Genomic DNA, 18,181 nt, shown 5'->3' with positions numbered 1-18,181 from the left:
CAAGAGACACGGGGTTGTTTGCACAAAATCATGATGGTTTAATGAGTGAAACTAATCTTTGGTGGAATTGTACTGTATTCATCAATTCATCTGTGGAAGTACTATGGGAGAGGATTTTTTTAAAACGAAAAGTTAGTCAAGGTAAATGATTAATGTAAAATTCATTTTCCAACCTCAGTGAAGCAAAATCTACAGTCTGAACAATAGACAGTGAAATCTAAAATTTCTAATCTCCCTGTTTTTTGCTGTTGTTGTTGTTTTAAATGGTTTTAATCATGTAAATAAAGCACATTGAGTTACTTTGTTTTTGATATGTGCTATATTAAATAAATTTGCCTTGACTTGCCGAAATGGATGGACAATTTCGAATTCAAGCAAAAGTTTCTCGAAAAATACCCCCATAAATGTGCACAATATTTTAGAGGTCAAACCACTGTTATCTATGATGTTATGTTACTCATATGTAACGAGGCAGACAAAGGGTGGGTACTTTTATTCATTTTCTTGACTGTAAGCTAATAATGTAAAACATTGCCTGTATACTTAATAGGATTTATGATGTTTATAGTTTGATCCTGGAACAGATTACTTAAATTTCCATTATTTTCTTTGGGATAATTGGTTGTGAGATCAATTTGCGCTTTTAAATCGGTAGTCCAAAGTTTTTTACACTGCTGGTCCTATTTTTTTTTTGAGACTGCAGTAAAGTGATATAGATGTTTACAACCCTGATTTAGAATTAATTTTCTTTATAATCTTGCATGTGTCCAATTCACTCCACTCCACTCTAGTATGGCTATACGCATAACAAACATTGCTTTTCCCAGCGGAGCCAAAGTTGTTTTCCAAATGTACTGTCAGCTTCCATACAGACAAACTAAATGGTTTCACTATTTTAAAAATTTAGCTTTTGCATCGGTGGACGACTGGTTAGAACATCTGCCCCACAGTTCTGAGGACTGGGGTTCAATCCCCGGCCCCGCCTGTGTGGAGTTTGCATGTTCTCCCCATGCCTGCGTGGGTTTTCTCCGGGCACTCCGGTTTCCTCCCACATCCCAAAAACATGCATTAATTGAAGAGTCTAACTTGCCCGTAGCTGTGAATGTGAGTGTGAATGGTTGTTTGTTTCTATGTGCCCAGTGATTGGCTGACGACCAGTTCAGGGTGTACCCCGCCTGTCTCTCGCCCGAAGATAGCTGGGCTCCAGCACGCCCGCGACCCTAGTGTGGATAGGTGGAACGGAAGATGGATGGATGGATAGCTTTTGCATCCACACTTTTACAATTTTGCTATTTGACATCGCCACTGGAGCATGCAGCAAAAAATCTCAAAACCAATTTCAGTTTTAATTAAAGGAAAACTAATAGCCAATTTGCATGTGGCGATTTAGCTCATCTCCAGTGGATTTGTTTGTTTTGTGATGAATTTGAGAAGCTTGAAGTGGAAATCCCGATATGGACATTTTGCAGCTGCCTGAGAGGGGTGCGCAGCACAGGTGCTACAGGCCATGTATTGGAGCTGTAATTGAGTGCTTGGAAATAATGAACATATGCATGAGTGCAGCTCAAGTGGAAACATGTAGAAGAGAAGCTCTCATGAAGGGACTATAACGACCATCTGTTCCTTTTCCAAATATGGGCTGGGATACGAATATCAATGACATGGATCAATGCAAAAGCCAAACAGCACAATGGCCACAGAAAACCAAAAGACAACTTGAAATTATTTTCTTAAGCCTCACATTACCTGGTTTGAAACGTGCTTCCTGTCATGGTTAACACACTGGATGAATGCTCTGCTTGGCCAGCAAAGCCTCTTTTTAAACCCTAAACCAGACAGTGAGTCAAAGTTTAAAGTTATGGAAAACTGAGGGCTGAGGGCAGCAAGCCAAAAATAATCATTCAAGTAAATAATAACATTGACTGCAGGTGATTATCCATCTGGAATCGGCCAAAGAAGCCATGCTTCTGAACCACAGCAGTTATCCAAAAGAAAAGAGCTTATCTGGATGACCAAATGCGTCTCCCCGGCTGCCGTATGAAATGCAATGATCTTCGCAGTTATGAGTTTTTAAAGACATTCTGAGTGACGACAATTCGGTGAGTCAAAGTTTTTTTTTTTTTCCTCACCCCAACACCGTATTTAAAATGTAGACTTTTGAGGCTTAAGGTGAGCACAGGACATCTTGCTTGCTGGGTGATTGCCAAAGCCAATGCTTTCTTCTTATTATTATTATTATTATTTACACTTTCAGTTATGAATTCAGAGTGGAGCTTCAATGCACTGAGAAATACTGAAAGCTTTGTGACTGTAGTGTTGATAAATGAAAGTGTGTGTTAATGAGAATCCTCCATTAATGAATGTAAATCTAAAATAATTTATTCTGAAATGAGCAAATAATCATTTACTAATTATGTGACCAATGATCTTAATAAAAACTAATGAAAAGCTGTGAGTGCACAAATATTAGAAATATGTTTCGTGCATGGAAAAAGAATACATGGCAATCAATTTTGGCATTGTGGGAAATGTTCATTGACACGACATAGGCACTGAAAAAGATAAAAAATAAATATAATATCCATAATTTCAATATACAATACAATGGAATATAACATACAATAATTTATTCGGATAGTTTCTATATTATGATGTTTTCAATGTAAGCCGAGGTACAGTGGGTACGGAAAGTATTCAGACCTCCTTAAATTTTTCACTCTTTGTTATATTGCAGCCATTTGCTAAAATCATTTAAGTTCATTTTGTTCTTAACTTAAATAATTTTAGCTAATAACTGCAATATAACAGAGACTGAAAAATGTAAGGGTGTCTGAATACTTCCCGTACCCACTGTAGGTAGAGTAACCAAAAATTGTACTCATGTAAGAATACTCTTGTTTTAGAATATCGTGACTTAAGTAAAAGTACTAATTCAAATAATCACTTGAGCAAGACAGTAAGTACTCAGTGAAAAAAAAAACACTCAACTACAGAGTAACGTCAGTTACTTAATCTACCTCTTAATTCCCATGGATGACCAATTTGACTTGTTTTTCCCCATCAGAGCATGAACATTCATTCATTCATTTTCCATACTGCTTATCCGTGCTGGAGCCTATCCCAGCTATGTGGTCACCAGCCAATCGCAGGGCACACGTAGACAACCAACCATTCTCACTCACATTCACACCTACGGGCAATTTAGAATCTTCAATCAACATACCATGCATGTTTTGGGGATGTGGGAGGAAACCGGAGTGCCTGGAGAAAACCCACGCAGGCACGGGGAGAACATGCAAACTCCACACAGGTGGGGCCAGATTTGAACCCGGGTCCTCAGAACTGAGGCAAATGTACTAACCAGTCGTGCACCGTGCCGCCGGAGCGTGAACATAAAATAAAATAATATATGAAACAGGAATGTACAACTTCAGATGGACATCAGTCTAATTAAAACAATAATAAACTAAATATTTACAAAACTAGGATTTAGGGCAAATTCAGCCACAACGGGTGGGGTGATCAATCATTGCCAACAGCCTCGAAATATCCACACTCTCGCTATTTTCCTGTCGTTGTGGTAATCCGCTTCTTTCTTGACAATCGCAACATGATTTTGTGGTTCAATAGCAAATAATACAGTGAGTACAGTATATTGTATGTGAAATTTCAAAGCTCAATACAGTGTCACATTTTTTTCTGTTGCATCACATTGGTAAATGTGCTCGACTCAGTCGCTTCGTATGGAGCGAAGAGTCGCCAAGAGTACATTTTTTTACAATGTTCCACCAGTCACGTTCAGCTGTGTCACTAAGTGTGAGGCAGGCCTAAGGTAAATAGATTGCTTGTGAGGCCAGCAGTGTTGTGCCTCTTCTGCCTGCGTTTTACACGTTTCCTTTGTTGTTTTTTCCATGTTTCACGTAAATTAGTCACTTGAAAAACTTTGCTTCTTTGTGGGGCGCGAGACTGTGGGTGCATCTCATTTCTAAAACCCCAATTCCAATGAATTTGAGATGTTGTGTTAAACATAAATAAAAACACAATACAATGATTTGCAAATCATGTTCAACCTATATTTAATTGAATACACTACAAAGACAAGATATTTAATGTTCAAACTCATAAACTTTATTGTTTTTAGCAAATAATCATTAACTTGCAAAACAGCTGGGACAGGTGGCAAAAAAGACTGAGAAAGTTGAGGAATGCTCATCAAACACCTGTTTGGAACATCCCACAGGTGAACAGGCTAATTGGGAACAGGTGGGTGCCACGATTGGGTATAAAAGGAGCTTCCTTGAATTGCTCAGTCATTCACAAGCAAAGATGGGGTGAGGTTCACCTCTTTGTGAACAAGTGCGTGAGAAAACAGTTTAAGGACAATGTTCCTCAACGTACAATTGCAAGGAATTTAGGGATTTCATCATCTACAGTCCATAATATCATCAAAAGGTTCAGAGAATCTGGAGACATCACTGCATGTAAGCGGCAAGGCCGAAAGCCAACATTGAATGGCCGTAACCTTCGATCCCTCAGGCGGTACTGCATAAAAAACTGACATCAATGTGTAAAAGATATCACCACATGGGCTGTGAAGGCACCATTAATGCTGAAAGGTACATACAGGTTTTGGAGAAACATATGCTGCCATCCAAGCAACGTCTGTTTCATGAATGCCCCTGCTTATTTCAGCAACACAATGCCAAACCACATTCTGCATATATTACAACAGCGTGGCTTCGTAGTAAAAGAGTGCGTGTACTAGACTGGCCTGCCTGCAGTCCAGACCTGTCTCCCATTGAAAATGTGTGGCGCATTATGAAGCGTAAAATACGACAACGGAGACCCCGGACTGTTGAACAGCTGAAGCTGTACATCAAGCAAGAATGGGAAAGAATTCCACCTAAAAAGATTCAACAATTAGTGTTCTCCGTTCCCAAACGTTTATTGAATGTTGTTAAAAGAAAAGGTGATGTAACACAGTTATAAACATGACCCTGTCCCAGCTTTTTTGGAACGTGTTGCAGCCATAAAATTCTAAGTTAATGATTATTTGCTAAAAACAATCAAGTTTATCAGTTTGAACATTAAATATCTTGTCTTTGTCATGTATTCAATTAAATATAGGTTAAACATGATTTGCAAATCATTGTATTCTGACTTTATTTACATTTAACACAACGTCGCAACTTCATTGGAATTGGGGTTGTATATTTGGAACTTCCTAGCTCCGAGCTCCTCTGTTTACGTGCTAGCTCCTCCCACCAGAAATTTGAATCGCGAGGAGCTCAGAACGTTGCATTTAACAGACTGGAGATGCACCCTTTGTGTGCGGTTATGTGACTGCCTGGCTCCATTTGATTGTTGAAATACAGTCAAATGGTGCTAGTGGTTATATTGGATTGATGAAACTGAGTCTCTCTGATGAAACAAAATAAAATCAAACAAATAAATCAGGCAAGCAACAATAGATATATGCAAACAAAAGTAATCAGCAGAATGTAGCTCAGTGTAAAAGTAAAAGTAGCCGTTCTTCTTAACAAAAATACTTAAATAAAAGTACAAAGTATGGTGCATTAAAACTGCTCTGACAAATACATAAATAAGTGTATCCAAAAACTAACTTACAGGAAGAGTTTGCAGATTTTATACAGCTAGCAAGATTTGAATATAGCTCTACCTTCAACCCCTGCCGCGCCCCCTCACCTCTCTGCCGAAAGAAATGGAAAAAAAAAAGATCCAGGAGGGACCGGTGCATCGCGTTCCGCCTCAGAGTGCACCTCAGTGGGCCACGAGCGAGCAACATTACTGTGCACAGCACGTCAATAGTATTGGCACACACAAATGATATGTGATGTTTTGGGAATTTACAATCAATTAAAAGTATAACAGAGGTGATCAACTTACCTGATTTCGTAGTGAGAACGGTGACATTGATGCCAGTGGTTGCAGCTGTATATGCAATAATTAAAACTAAGTTAAAGGCATTAGATGGAGCCAGAGAGGGTGGATTTGTTGAAATATCCTTATAATATTTTACTGTCAGGTCATACAGACAGTTTTAACATACATGAGAAAAAGTGTTTTTTTTTTTTAAATTGCAAACTTTACCTTTCAGTAAATGTAATAAAGTAAATGTCTACTATTTAGTACACTTCTAAATGTTGGGCTTCAGATTTTCCCATCTTTTTTTTTTGTGACAGTGATTTTACTTTATTTTAATTAATTTCTCTTTCTTGGCTTCAACTTAATGGTAGTGTTTTGGCAAGTTGGGGAAGGGCTGCTTTTGCAGAAGTAAAGGTGCCTATGTTGTCTGCCGCCATTTTTAGGTTCTTACTCAATGGTCATCTAAGCTGGCATTTTCCTGGCTTGCTGTCCTGTGTGTAAGTGATCGATGCAGGATCTTTATGCCGATCTTGGAATTTGCTGGCTCCCACTGTAGTATCCGAGCCATAAAAAAAAGACAAAATGCCGCCGGTCACGATCAGCCTGTGAACTTTAACACCCGAGACTCACTGCCAACGATCCTTGAAAGCAATTGTCGTTCCTGCGCTGACCCCAGCACACATTTAATTGTAGCTGCTTTCACACAGGATTCCAGGCAGACTACTGCAGAGGCATAACAGTAGAGCCAGGATTTATTTGCCTGTCCCTTTCAGACTGACGCATCAAAGCGGGGTATTGCTAGGAATGTGAGCACTTCCACACAGACAAAACAACCTGCTCCATTATCATACAGTTAGGTGTTGTGACGTCAGCTCGACAAAGTGTCCAAATGGCTTGTCAAATCTGCAGCATTTATGTGGACAAAACAAGAAATCACAACGGCAATTTGAGCTTCAAGAATCCCTGTTTGAGTGAGTCATTGATGTTGCCAGCCTCTAAATGACTAAATTTTTATATTTGATTTTAAATTCACACTGAAACTTCTATTGACAGTTTGATAGTGAAAAATGACATCTTTAGTGGAAGATACATTCACAAGTAGGTTTTGTCTCGGTACGATGGTCCAACATTAAACAAAGATGGTACTCATAGAAATCATAAAAATACCCATTCAGATATAAATAGACTAACAAGAAGAAATAAGTCGACTAGTTGGAACAACTTGAAGGTGCCTGTTGTTACCTGTCGATAAATAAACTAGAGAAAAGATAAAGAAGTAGATTGCCCTTCACTATCTTTCATTGGTTTAGAGACCAGATGGCTTTCACGTGTCTGCTTTCAAATTGCGGAAATCGTTTTACTTCCTTAAATGCGCATACAGGTCGAGCCGCTCTCTCTTTTTTTTTTGCCACACTATTTAGAAATTACGGCACATATGTGACCAAATTAGTCACGCTTTAGAGCCCTGTCTTGTTAAAATAATTGATACAGCGAATTTCCAGCACCACGCTGGAATATTAATCCATAGCATTGCATCCTCAGATGCAGATTTTACTTTGCATGCCCCTGCATGTCCATGCTCATTTTTGTGCATCTCAGACGCGTGACGCACAGAAAAAGAGATCACATATAAACACAGTCCATGTAATACAGCATACCACTTTTACAAAAACAACTACAGTCGTATGATCTGGCATTCCCTGTGAAAATAATAATCTGATACGACAATAAACCTTTTTGGTAGGGCTGGGACAATGTGCTGATTTATCACATTGTTATCTCTCAGAGTATCAATAGCCCAGCATCAGACAAATGTAGCAATTTTGATGAGTTTGACTTTTTAATGTGTGTATCTCAACATCATCAAGAAACAAGCAGATCTTTTTTGTTTCTTTTTTTATAATAAAGCAAGAGCTGACTACCTTAGTGATTGAACATGATGTTTTGAGCTGATGATTAACAATAAATGTCTCATTTGATCTACTTTACCTCGCTATTCCACTAGCCACACGTTCTGAAGCAAAAGTCCACTTAAGGCATTTTAAAACATTGTCAAAAAAATTTAGAATAATACTGTACGGTGATTGTGGAACGTATCCCCCGTGATGAACAGTGGTTTATTGTATTATTATTGTGATTAACATCTGCATACAATGAGTCACTGGTGCTTTGTATAATAATCGGCATGATTAACAATGACGGTACAGTCAGAACATGGAGGTAGGAGGGATTTAAATCAAACCTCGAGTCACAGTGGAGTGGAAGAATGAATACATGCTGACAGAAGTGTCAGGTCTGCTGCTTCTTCTTCTTTAGCCTCATGCCTTCCCCCTTCATATGTATATCTGTGTGTATATATATATGTATATGTGTGTGTGTGTGTGTGTGTGTATAGATTACTGTGTATGCTGCATGGTTCTGTTGCACAGACAAACAATTTCTGAAAGTTGCAGAAGGTGACATCAAAATGTTTCCATGTGCATGTCCTACTCAGTTTTGCAATGAATGTGCACAGAGCCTTCAGAGACACTTGCATATGTACAATTGTACAGTATTGCTTCTTCCATATCCTTGACGTAATCCATTTCAGAAAGCTGCAAATCAGACTACTAGGCAGTCTTCTTATCGCCTCTATATCCCGTGACAATTGTCCCCACAGTTCAGCAAGAGCATCATGCTGGTGTGGTCGTACCCACCATGAAGTGGAGGAATCCATCCATCCTGCTCTTGTTCAGCTTCAACTGACTCTTTGTGCAAGGGATTTATCCATCCACTTTTCAGATCTCGAAAACGAATGTCATGTAGCAGACATTGCTTTGATTTTCAGTCAATACCCAATTTTCATTTGTCCTGTGATTGACTTGTGACTAGACTAGGCTGTAGACAGTTTAAGAACACCCAATGGAGAACACCAGGGACTGCTTAGACTGCTGTAGTCATAAACAAAACCCAGACAAATGGAAGAAAAGGACATATCGATGCAAGAGTATCCATGTGTAGGTGGAAGCTTTGTGCACAAGAGTAAACTGGGAGTGAAATGCTCCAAAATACATGGAGTCCTGCCTTAACAAACTCAAAAGAACATGGCAAGCATGCGGCACTGAATCGGTGTTCACTCATATTGTTTAAAAAAAAAAAAGGGATCAATTGCTGTAAAACTGCTTCAATCCCAGATCCATACCATCATGATGTTAAGCATGCATTATATCTCTGTCCCGTGCTGTGAAAATTATGTATTTATTTATAAACATTTAAATCTGATGGTAGCTGGGCCACCTCCATGATTCTTTTTCAAGGTCCGGTTTAGACTTTACAACAAATCAAAACCAGTACTCACCCTGTCATAGGAGGTAATGTGTCAGTTGAGAAGAGAGCAAGTTGTGGCTTGTCCCGCTCAATGAGCCATATGGTGTATTTCCCACTTTGCTTGGGGTTCAGGTATAAGGCCAATTCCATGCTGCAGGTGGTTGGGCCACTCCGCAGCCAAGGACTCAGCACCCAGGGGCCCCCAAAGGAGGAACCATTCACCCAAAAGAACTGACCTAGGAGGAAGGGAAAACACAGTATTGAGCCCAAAACCATCCATCCATCCATTTTCAACACCGCTTATCCTGGTTAGGGTCGCGGGACGCTGGAGCCTATCCCAGCTGACTTCGGGCGAAAGGCGGACTACACCCTGAACTGGTTGCCAGCCAATCACAGGGCACATTTAAACAAACAACCATTCACACTCACATTCACACCGTCACTGAGTGGGAACTGAACCCACGCTGCCTGCACCAAAGTCAGGCGAGTGTACCACTACACCATCAGTGACTAGCCCAAAACCAGAAATCACAAATTTGCTTCAATTACAAAAACAGACACACAATCATGTTCCAGTATAATTTATGTTGGTAAAAATGGATAAATAACTTTTAACTTACAGTAAACGTAATCACAAAGATAATCATGAGTGAAATAACTGCTGACACTCGTGATTTAAACTACTTAGGAGGGAAGGGTGAGCTGTAGCACTTAATGAAAATGCATGAAATGAAACAGCCAAAAAGAGCCTTGGCAGAGGAAAAAGTAAAAAAGGAGGTGCAGATGAAAAAAAAAATCAAAGACTTTTTTTTCTTGCATTGACGTCAAGTCTCATTTCACTTTCAAACCAACTGTGCTCATTCGGGCTGGAGGAGCACAAAGAATTTTAACTTGAAAAGAATATAAATATTTAATACACTCCGTTAAGGTACCTACTGTTGATGAGCCGAAGTTAAAATTGCAAAGCGAAATCTGACAGAATTAATCAATATCATTATTCTCACGAGGCATTCAAGATGAAGATGCCATGACATTGTGAAGTATATTGTTGTTGCAGTGAAAATTGGTGTGCCGAGAAACTAGATCTTAAAATAGTTTTTAACGCAGTTAATATTTGTTTTTGTTCCTGTTCAAGTTTGTTTCCAGATCAGTCTCTCTTCTAGCTAATAGTAAAATCAACGTACCGAGGATGTGTTCAAGTGTACTTCTCAAACTAGGTCACATATGTCTCCTTGTGTATCTCAAAAGCTGCACTTAAACCGCCTTTTTCCATTAGTTCTGGCAATATGCAATTCATATGTTGTACTGGATGGGAAAGGATGTGAAAGGACCGTGCAAACTTCAGATGTTTGAAATGGCCCCACTGTATCTTGCAAATGATATTTCCCGTTATTATGTCATCACAAGATAATCAAGTATTTTAAAGCTGGTAATCATATTCATGTATTCCATTTTAGTCATACAACCCCAATTCCAATGAAGTTGGGACGTTGTGTTAAACATAAATAAAAACAGAATACAATGATTTGCAAATCATGTTTAACCTATATTCAATTGAATACACTACAAAGACAAGATATTTAATGTTCAAACTGATAAACTTGATTGGTTTTAGCAAATAATCATTAACTTAGAATTTTATGGCTGCAACACGTTCCAAAAAAGCTGGGACAGGTGGCAAAAAAGACTGAGAACGTTGAGGAATGCTCATCAAACACCTGTTTGGAACATCCCACAGGTGAACAGGCTAATTGGGAACAGGTGGGTGCCATGATTGGGTATAAAAGGAGCTTCCCTGAATTGCTCAGTCATTCATAAGCCAAGATGGGGTGAGGTTCATCTCTTTGTGAACAAGTGTGTGAGAAAATAGTCAAACAGTTTAAGGACAATGTTCCTCAACATACAACTGCAAGGAATTTAGGGATTTCATCATCCACGGTCCATAATATCATCAAAAGGTTTAGAGAATCTGGAAAAATCACGGCATGTAAGCGGCAGGGCCGAAAACCAACATTGAATGCCCCTGCCCTTCGATCCCTCAGGCGACACTGCATCAAGGTGTAAAGGATATCACCACATGGGCTCAGGAACACTTCAGAAAACCAATGTCAGTAAATACAATTCAGCGCTACATCCGTAAGTGCAACTTGAAACTCTACTATGCAAAGCAAAAGCCATTTATCAACAACACCCAGAAACGCTGCCGGCTTCTCTGGGCCCGGGGTCATCTAAGACGGACTGATGCAAAGTGGAAAAGTGTTCTATGGAGTCCACATTTCAAATTGTTTTTGGAAATTGTGGACGTCATGTCCTCCGGGCCAAAGAGGAAAAGAACCATCCGGACTGTTATGGATGCAAAGTTCAAAAGTCAGCATCTGTGATGGTATGGGGCTGTGTTAGTGCCAATGGCATGGATAACTTACAAATCTGTGCAGGCACCATGAATGCTGAAATGTACATGCAGGTTTTGGAGAAACATATGCTGCCATCCAAGCAACGTCTGTTTCATGAACACCCCTGCTTATTTCAGCAACACAATGCCAAACCACATTCTGCATGTATTACAACAGCGTGGCTTCGTAGTAAAAGAGTGCGTGTACTAGACTGGCCTGCCTGCAGTCCAGACCTGTCTCCCATTGAAAATGCGTGCCGCATTATGAAGCGTAAAATACGACAACGGAGACCCTGGACTGTTGAACAGCTGAAGCTGTACATCAAGCAAGAATGGGAAAGAATTCCACATACAAAGCTTCAAGAATTAGTGTCCTCAGTTCCCAAACATTTATTGAATGTTGTTAATGTTAGCAATCACAATCACACCTCTGACCTCTGCGTTAACCATCCATGAACAGGATGTGAGACGCATCTTCAAACAACAAAAGATTAACAAAGCGGCAGGCCCGGACCACGTGTCCCCATCCTGCCTCAAAGTCTGCGCGGACCAGCTCGCGCCAGTCTTCACTCAGATCTTCAACAGATCACTGGAAATGTGCGAAGTTCCATCCTGTTTCAAACGCTCCACCATCATCCCAGTCCCCAAGAAACCTGCAATCTCGCAAACCTGCAATGACTACAGGCCTGTCGCTTTGACATCTGTGGTCATGAAGTCCTTTGAACGTCTTGTGCTGGACCACCTCAAGAGTGTCACAGGTCCCCTGCTGGACCCCCTGCAGTTTGCCTACCAAGCGAACAGATCTGCGGATGATGCAGTCAACATGGGACTGCACTTCATCCTAGAACACCTCGACAGTGCAGGGACCTACGCGAGGATCCTGTTCGTGGACTTCAGCTCAGCGTTCAACACCATCATCCCTGAACTCCTTTCATCCAAGCTTCTCCAGCTCAGCGTCTCACCTGCCATCTGCCAGTGGATTTACAGCTTTCTGACGGGCAGGACACAGCATGTCAGGCTGGGGGAGGCCACCTCATCCACACGCAGCATTAGCACCGGGGCGCCCCAAGGTTGTGTCCTCTCTCCGCTGCTCTTCTCTCTCTACACGAACGACTGTACCTCAGCGAACCCGACTGTCAAACTCCTGAAGTTTGCAGATGACACCACTGTCATCGGCCTCATCAAGGACGGTGACGAGTCTGCATATCGACAGGAAGCGGAGCGGCTGGAGCTGTGGTGCGGCCGACACAACCTGGAGCTGAACACGCTCAAGACTGTAGAGATGATCGTGGACTTCAGGAGGCATCCTTCGCCACAGCTGCCCCTCACGTTGTCCAGCTGCCTTGTGTCAACCGTCGAGACCTTCAAGTTCCTGGGAATTACAATCTCTCAGGACCTGAAGTGGGCGACCAACATCAACTCCGTCCTCAAAAAGGCCCAGCAGAGGATGTACTTCCTGCGGCTTCTGAGAAAGCATGGCCTGCCACCGGAGCTGCTGAGACAGTTCTACACAGCGGTCATCGAATCAGTCCTGTGTTCTTCCATCACAGTCTGGTTTGGTGCTGCTACAAAAAAGGACAAACTCCGACTGCAACGGACAATCAAAACTGCTGAAAGGATTGTCGGTACCCCCCTACCCACCCTTGAGGACTTGCACGCTGCCAGAACTAAGACAAGGGCGTGCAAAATCCTCTCGGACCCTCCCCACCCCGGTCACCAGCTCTTCCAGCTCCTTCCCTCAGGTAGGCGCTACCGATCAATGCAAACTAGAACTAGTAGACATTCCAACAGCTTCTTCCCTCTTGCAATCAACTTCTTAAACAGCTAACTTACAATTCCATTACAACAAGCTGGCAATTTTTTGACTTGAGTTCATTGTCACATTTCTGTGGGGCCAATTATGTATTACTCGTGCCCTCACTGTAGTTGTCTCGCCGTGCTGCACTATTTGCATATAGTGGCCACTCATGCCAGAGTAGCATCTGCACCATTTGCACACTGATTGAGGAGTATCTGTAACATTTGCACAACCATTGTCCCAGATTATCGCACTACTCGTCACTTTAAACCGCATACACTCCTTGAAGTCTCAGTGCCCTTTGCACAATGGTCATTGCACCGGACTATTGCGATATTAGCCATTCGAACTGAGGACTCTGCATCTTTTTGCACAATTGTTGTTTGTTGTTGTTTTTTGTCAATGTCTTTATGTCTCCAAAGTGTTCTGTAAATTGACTGTCTGTTGTACTAGAGCGGCTCCAACTACCGGAGACAAATTCCTCGTGTGTTTTGGACATACTTGGCAAATAAAGATGATTCTGATTCTGATTCTGATTCTGAAAAGAAAAGGTGATGTAACACAGTGGTAAACATGACCCTGTCCCAGCTTTTTTCGAACGTGTTGCAGCCATAAATTTCTAAGTTAGTGATTATTTGAATCACAAGCTCAGATCATCAAAAGCAAGACACAGACATTTGCTTTTGCACGCTGACGTTAAGTGAATTACCAGACACCTAGTTTTGCACCAAAATGCTTAATTAATTAGCTTCCATCACCAGCCAGCCCCCAGACCCTCACCAACAAAGGCGTCTCCTCCCTGCTGCGCCGGTGCGACACTTAGTTAGTCAAGCCGGGAAAATGGACGGGTTGCTCGCGACACCCACAGGCAACGGAACGTCACTGCAGACGCAGGTTCATTACCCACAGTATTTACCGGATTTGACTGGGATTTAATATTTTAAGAACTTTACATGAACGCCACAAGTGGCTGTATTTCTGCAAACTTGAATGTCTGATGTCGAATCTGTTGTCAACTGAACCAGATGAAATGTTTCACTCCACACCACAGAAATACCACATTGCAAATATTAGTGTTCTCAACAATCACATAACATATTAAAGAGGATGGCGTGTGACAATGCAACTCTGAATAATGGTCTCTTTATCTTAAATCCAGTAATTAATATTTTATTCCACTGATTTTAAACCACAAATTACACTTAGATGAAATGCAATTCTATGGGCGCGGTCTGCCTTCCATTTGGTCAAAAGGGGCCGGCCTCTTCTTTGGAGTGGACAAAAAGGACAAAGCTCATTTGTCTCTGGCTCTTTGCCTCGCTCGATCTCTCACTCTATTGTTGTTCCATCTACCGGCCTGGCCAAACCCGGGGAGCCCCCAACCTCTCACCACTAGGTGACGGAAGCTGGGAGACGCCAAACTTCCCTGCTGCGCTGCCAAGCGTGGACCGCAGAAGGCACCTGCCAACTCCCCACCGCTACCCTTTTGGGTGTGGGGCAGTTTACGGACAACGCTCCGTTGGGAAGCAATTGCGGTGCGAGCTTTTCCTAACCGTTTGGCAAACATTGCCCTTGCCAGCGTGCCGGCCAACATGCACTTGAAGTGGGTATTTCCCTCTTTCCTTCCTTTTTTTTCAAACCATCCCTCGTGAGCGCTCTTCCCAACCCCCGGAAGTCAGCCCGCCTGCCTGAATTGGTTAACAAACGTAAGTCCCACATTGTGGTCTACTAAAGTACAGATTAGTGCATATTGGGGTTTTAAACTAACGAGAACAGGACTTCCAGCTTGACTCCTTCTCATCCCATCCTCACTACCAACCTCACAACACAAGTCAGTTTACTTTGCCACTGTTCATCTATCCTTGTTTGTTTCATGTTTTTTTTCTTGTTTTTTTCCCCTATGTTGTTTCCCTGTAGATTCCCCTGTTAGATCTCATTAAAGTCATAAAATTCATTATGTGCATTGTGTGTTTGGATTCGAGGAAAGAAACCTCTGGCCGTCTAGAACTCTGATCAAAATTTCAGAAAATGTAGCAACCTTTAGATTACGAGACTGATAAAAAGGTTTCTTGTCACTTTCCCTAAATTTTGGCCACATAAAAAGTGACGTGGTGTCCCGTTATAGATAAAATATCTTGATTTATAACACTGTAATTTAAAATTACGCTAAACCGGAAGTCACACAGGCATCCCTTCCAGCTCATTCTTTTCTCCTAAATTAATTACATTTTTATTCGACTAATATACGTTACAGGTGATTACAGTGCAATCACATACTGCTTGCAGTCTAATTCATGTCCAACCTGCAAGTTGTGTGTAAAATATGACGTTAATTGAGAGTATCTGAGACAATCAGTTCTGCTCCAATACTTCACCATCCAGCTACATTCCATGCTCTACATTCTCAAAGTCCCTTCATCAACCATAGTCATTGCTGTTACTATAGTTACTGTATAAACTTACTACTTTTTCACAAATGATTGATGACGATTGGTGCTTTAAGACTTGTTCGGCACCTCTGTGACTTACCACATAAACATGGTGGAGAGAGTTTAATGCCAGTGTGATCCCAGGAACGATGTTGTCCAGGGCAGGCCCTGGTCACCCCATGTAAATTGTCCTTAGGTGACCGGTCAAAATAAGAGTCATTCAGAAGATGTCTATGAAAAAAAACCATCTAACTTTTGATCAGGATAGGAATACCAGGGCCATTCTTTTTATCTCATTTTATTTCACAGCCGTCGACTGTCTAAACATGCTTCCTTTAAAAAGCTTAGGGTTAAAAACAGAACAAAACCCAGAATATCCTGTGACTTATTGTTACTGCTCAAAGCAAGAGACAAAGCCTGGAACCAAGTCAGGTCTACTGGTAAAGAAGCTCATACACCTTTGCAATAAGGAAATTAAAAGGCAAATTATCACATCTAATTAATTTATTCCTTTCTTAGGAACTCATCTAAATTCTGGAATGCAGTTATTGTTAATGTTAAAACAAGTATCTCCCTTTATCAAATACATTAACTGTGTAATAAAGAAATAGAGATTTGTGATTCTTTTAATACATGCTTTGCTGCAACTGTAAAACAGTAAGATATGATATATTCTGATCTTGCTTTCAATAAATAATAATAAGAATATAATTAAGATTATTATAAAAAATAAGACTTTATTGATACATTTCTAGCCCCTCAAACATGCTTAACAGTACAAGGTTAAAAACAGCAAAAAAGCAGATATTAAAAACAATAGAAATCAAGTGCAAAATACAAAGTAAAATATTAACATTAAAAGCCATTTTAAAAAGATTAGTTTTGGTGAGGGTTTTGAACAGGGACAAATTTATGCAGTCATGGATGAGTTCCAGAGAAAGGGGACAGCTCCAGTCTGTAGAAGGCTCATTTGCCCCAGGTTTGGTGCTTGGTTCTGAGTGGTGGGGAAAATAGGTTTGCATCAGAGGAACGGAAGGGGCGAAAAGGCGAATGGTGGTGGAGCAGGTGGGTGAGGTAGGAGGGGGCCAGGTTATGGAGGGCTTTGTAGGTTAGGAGAAGGACTTTAAATTCAATGTGCTGGGGGACAGGAAGCTAATGGAGTTTTTGAAGTACAGGAGTGGGTCAAATAGGATTTTAGCCAGGAAAGAATAAGAAAAGAAAAAAAAGGAAAGAATAGTCAACCATTGCATCCCTTGTCTTCAAACCCTTATTTATTCATTCATTTATTTATTTATTTTTGTTCAGCCTCTTGCAGAAATGTGGATTTGTGGGCCTTTTGTGCTTGAACAGTTTTGCTGTGTAACAGGGGAGTTTTAAATACTCCCTCTGTTTAATTTATTTATTATTTTTGGTTATTATTTTGATGTTTATTGAAAACCTTTAGTGCAGTGATGTTTTGGGGCTGTCATTGGGCAACACAGACTTTCAACTTCCTCCAAAGATTTTCTATGGAGCTGGTATATTGGCCTATTCCTCCATGCAGATCTCCTCTAGAGCAGTGATGTTTTGGGGCTGTCGCGAGGCAACACAGACTTCAACTCCGTCCAAAGATTTTCTATGGGGTTGAGATCTGGAGACTGGCTAGGCCACTCCAGGACCTTGAAATGCTTCTTACGAAACCACGCCTTCATTGCCCGGGCGGTGTGTTTGGGATCATTGTCATGCTGAAAGACCGAGGCACGTTTCACCTTCAATGCCCTTGCTGATGGAAGGTTTTCACTCAAAACCTCACGATACATGGCCCCATTCATTCTTTCCTTTACACTGATCAGTCGTCCTGGTCCCTTTGCAGTAAAACAGCCTCAAAGCATAATGTTTCCACCCCCCTGCTTCATAGTAGGTATGGTGTTCTTTGGATGCAACTCGACATTCTTTCTCCTCCAAACACGACAAGTTGAGTTTTTACCAAAAGGTTCTATTTTGGTTTCATCTGACCATATAACATTCTCCCAATCCTCTTCTGGATCATCCAAATGCTCTCTAGCAAACCTCAGACGGGCCTGGCCATGTACTGGCTTAAGCAGGGGACACGACTGGCTCTGCAAGCTTTGATTCCCTGGCGGCGTAGTGTGTTACTGATGGTAGCCTTTTTTACTTTGGTCCCAGCTCTCTGCAGGTCATTCACTAGGTCTCCCCCGTGTGCTTCTGGGATTTTTTTCTTCCAGTTCTTGTGATCATTTTGACCCCACGGGGTGAGATCTTGTGTGGAGCCCCAGATCGAGGGAGATTTTCAGTGGTCTTGTATGTCTTCCATTTTCAAATAATTGCTCCCACAGTTGAGTTTGCAGATTCAGTCTTCCCAGCCTGGTG

General features: G+C 41.2%; 1 protein-coding gene across 1 annotated transcript in view; it reads right to left on the bottom strand.

Moving 5' to 3' along the window:
• alk (ALK receptor tyrosine kinase) overlaps positions 1 to 18,181 on the bottom strand; it is a 446,825-nt gene that overhangs the window by 202,705 nt on the left and 225,939 nt on the right. Inside the window, exon 4 of the mRNA XM_061795469.1 lies at positions 9,224 to 9,428. Within this exon, the coding sequence (XP_061651453.1) occupies positions 9,224 to 9,428 (205 nt within the window). The remainder of the gene's footprint in view (positions 1 to 9,223; positions 9,429 to 18,181) is intronic.

The sequence above is a fragment of the Phyllopteryx taeniolatus genome, chromosome 13 (assembly GCF_024500385.1).
Source record: "Phyllopteryx taeniolatus isolate TA_2022b chromosome 13, UOR_Ptae_1.2, whole genome shotgun sequence".
Lineage (NCBI taxonomy): Eukaryota > Metazoa > Chordata > Actinopteri > Syngnathiformes > Syngnathidae > Phyllopteryx > Phyllopteryx taeniolatus.
The sequence above is the reverse complement of the archived record's forward strand: the minus strand, read 5'-3'. Positions and strand labels throughout refer to the sequence as shown.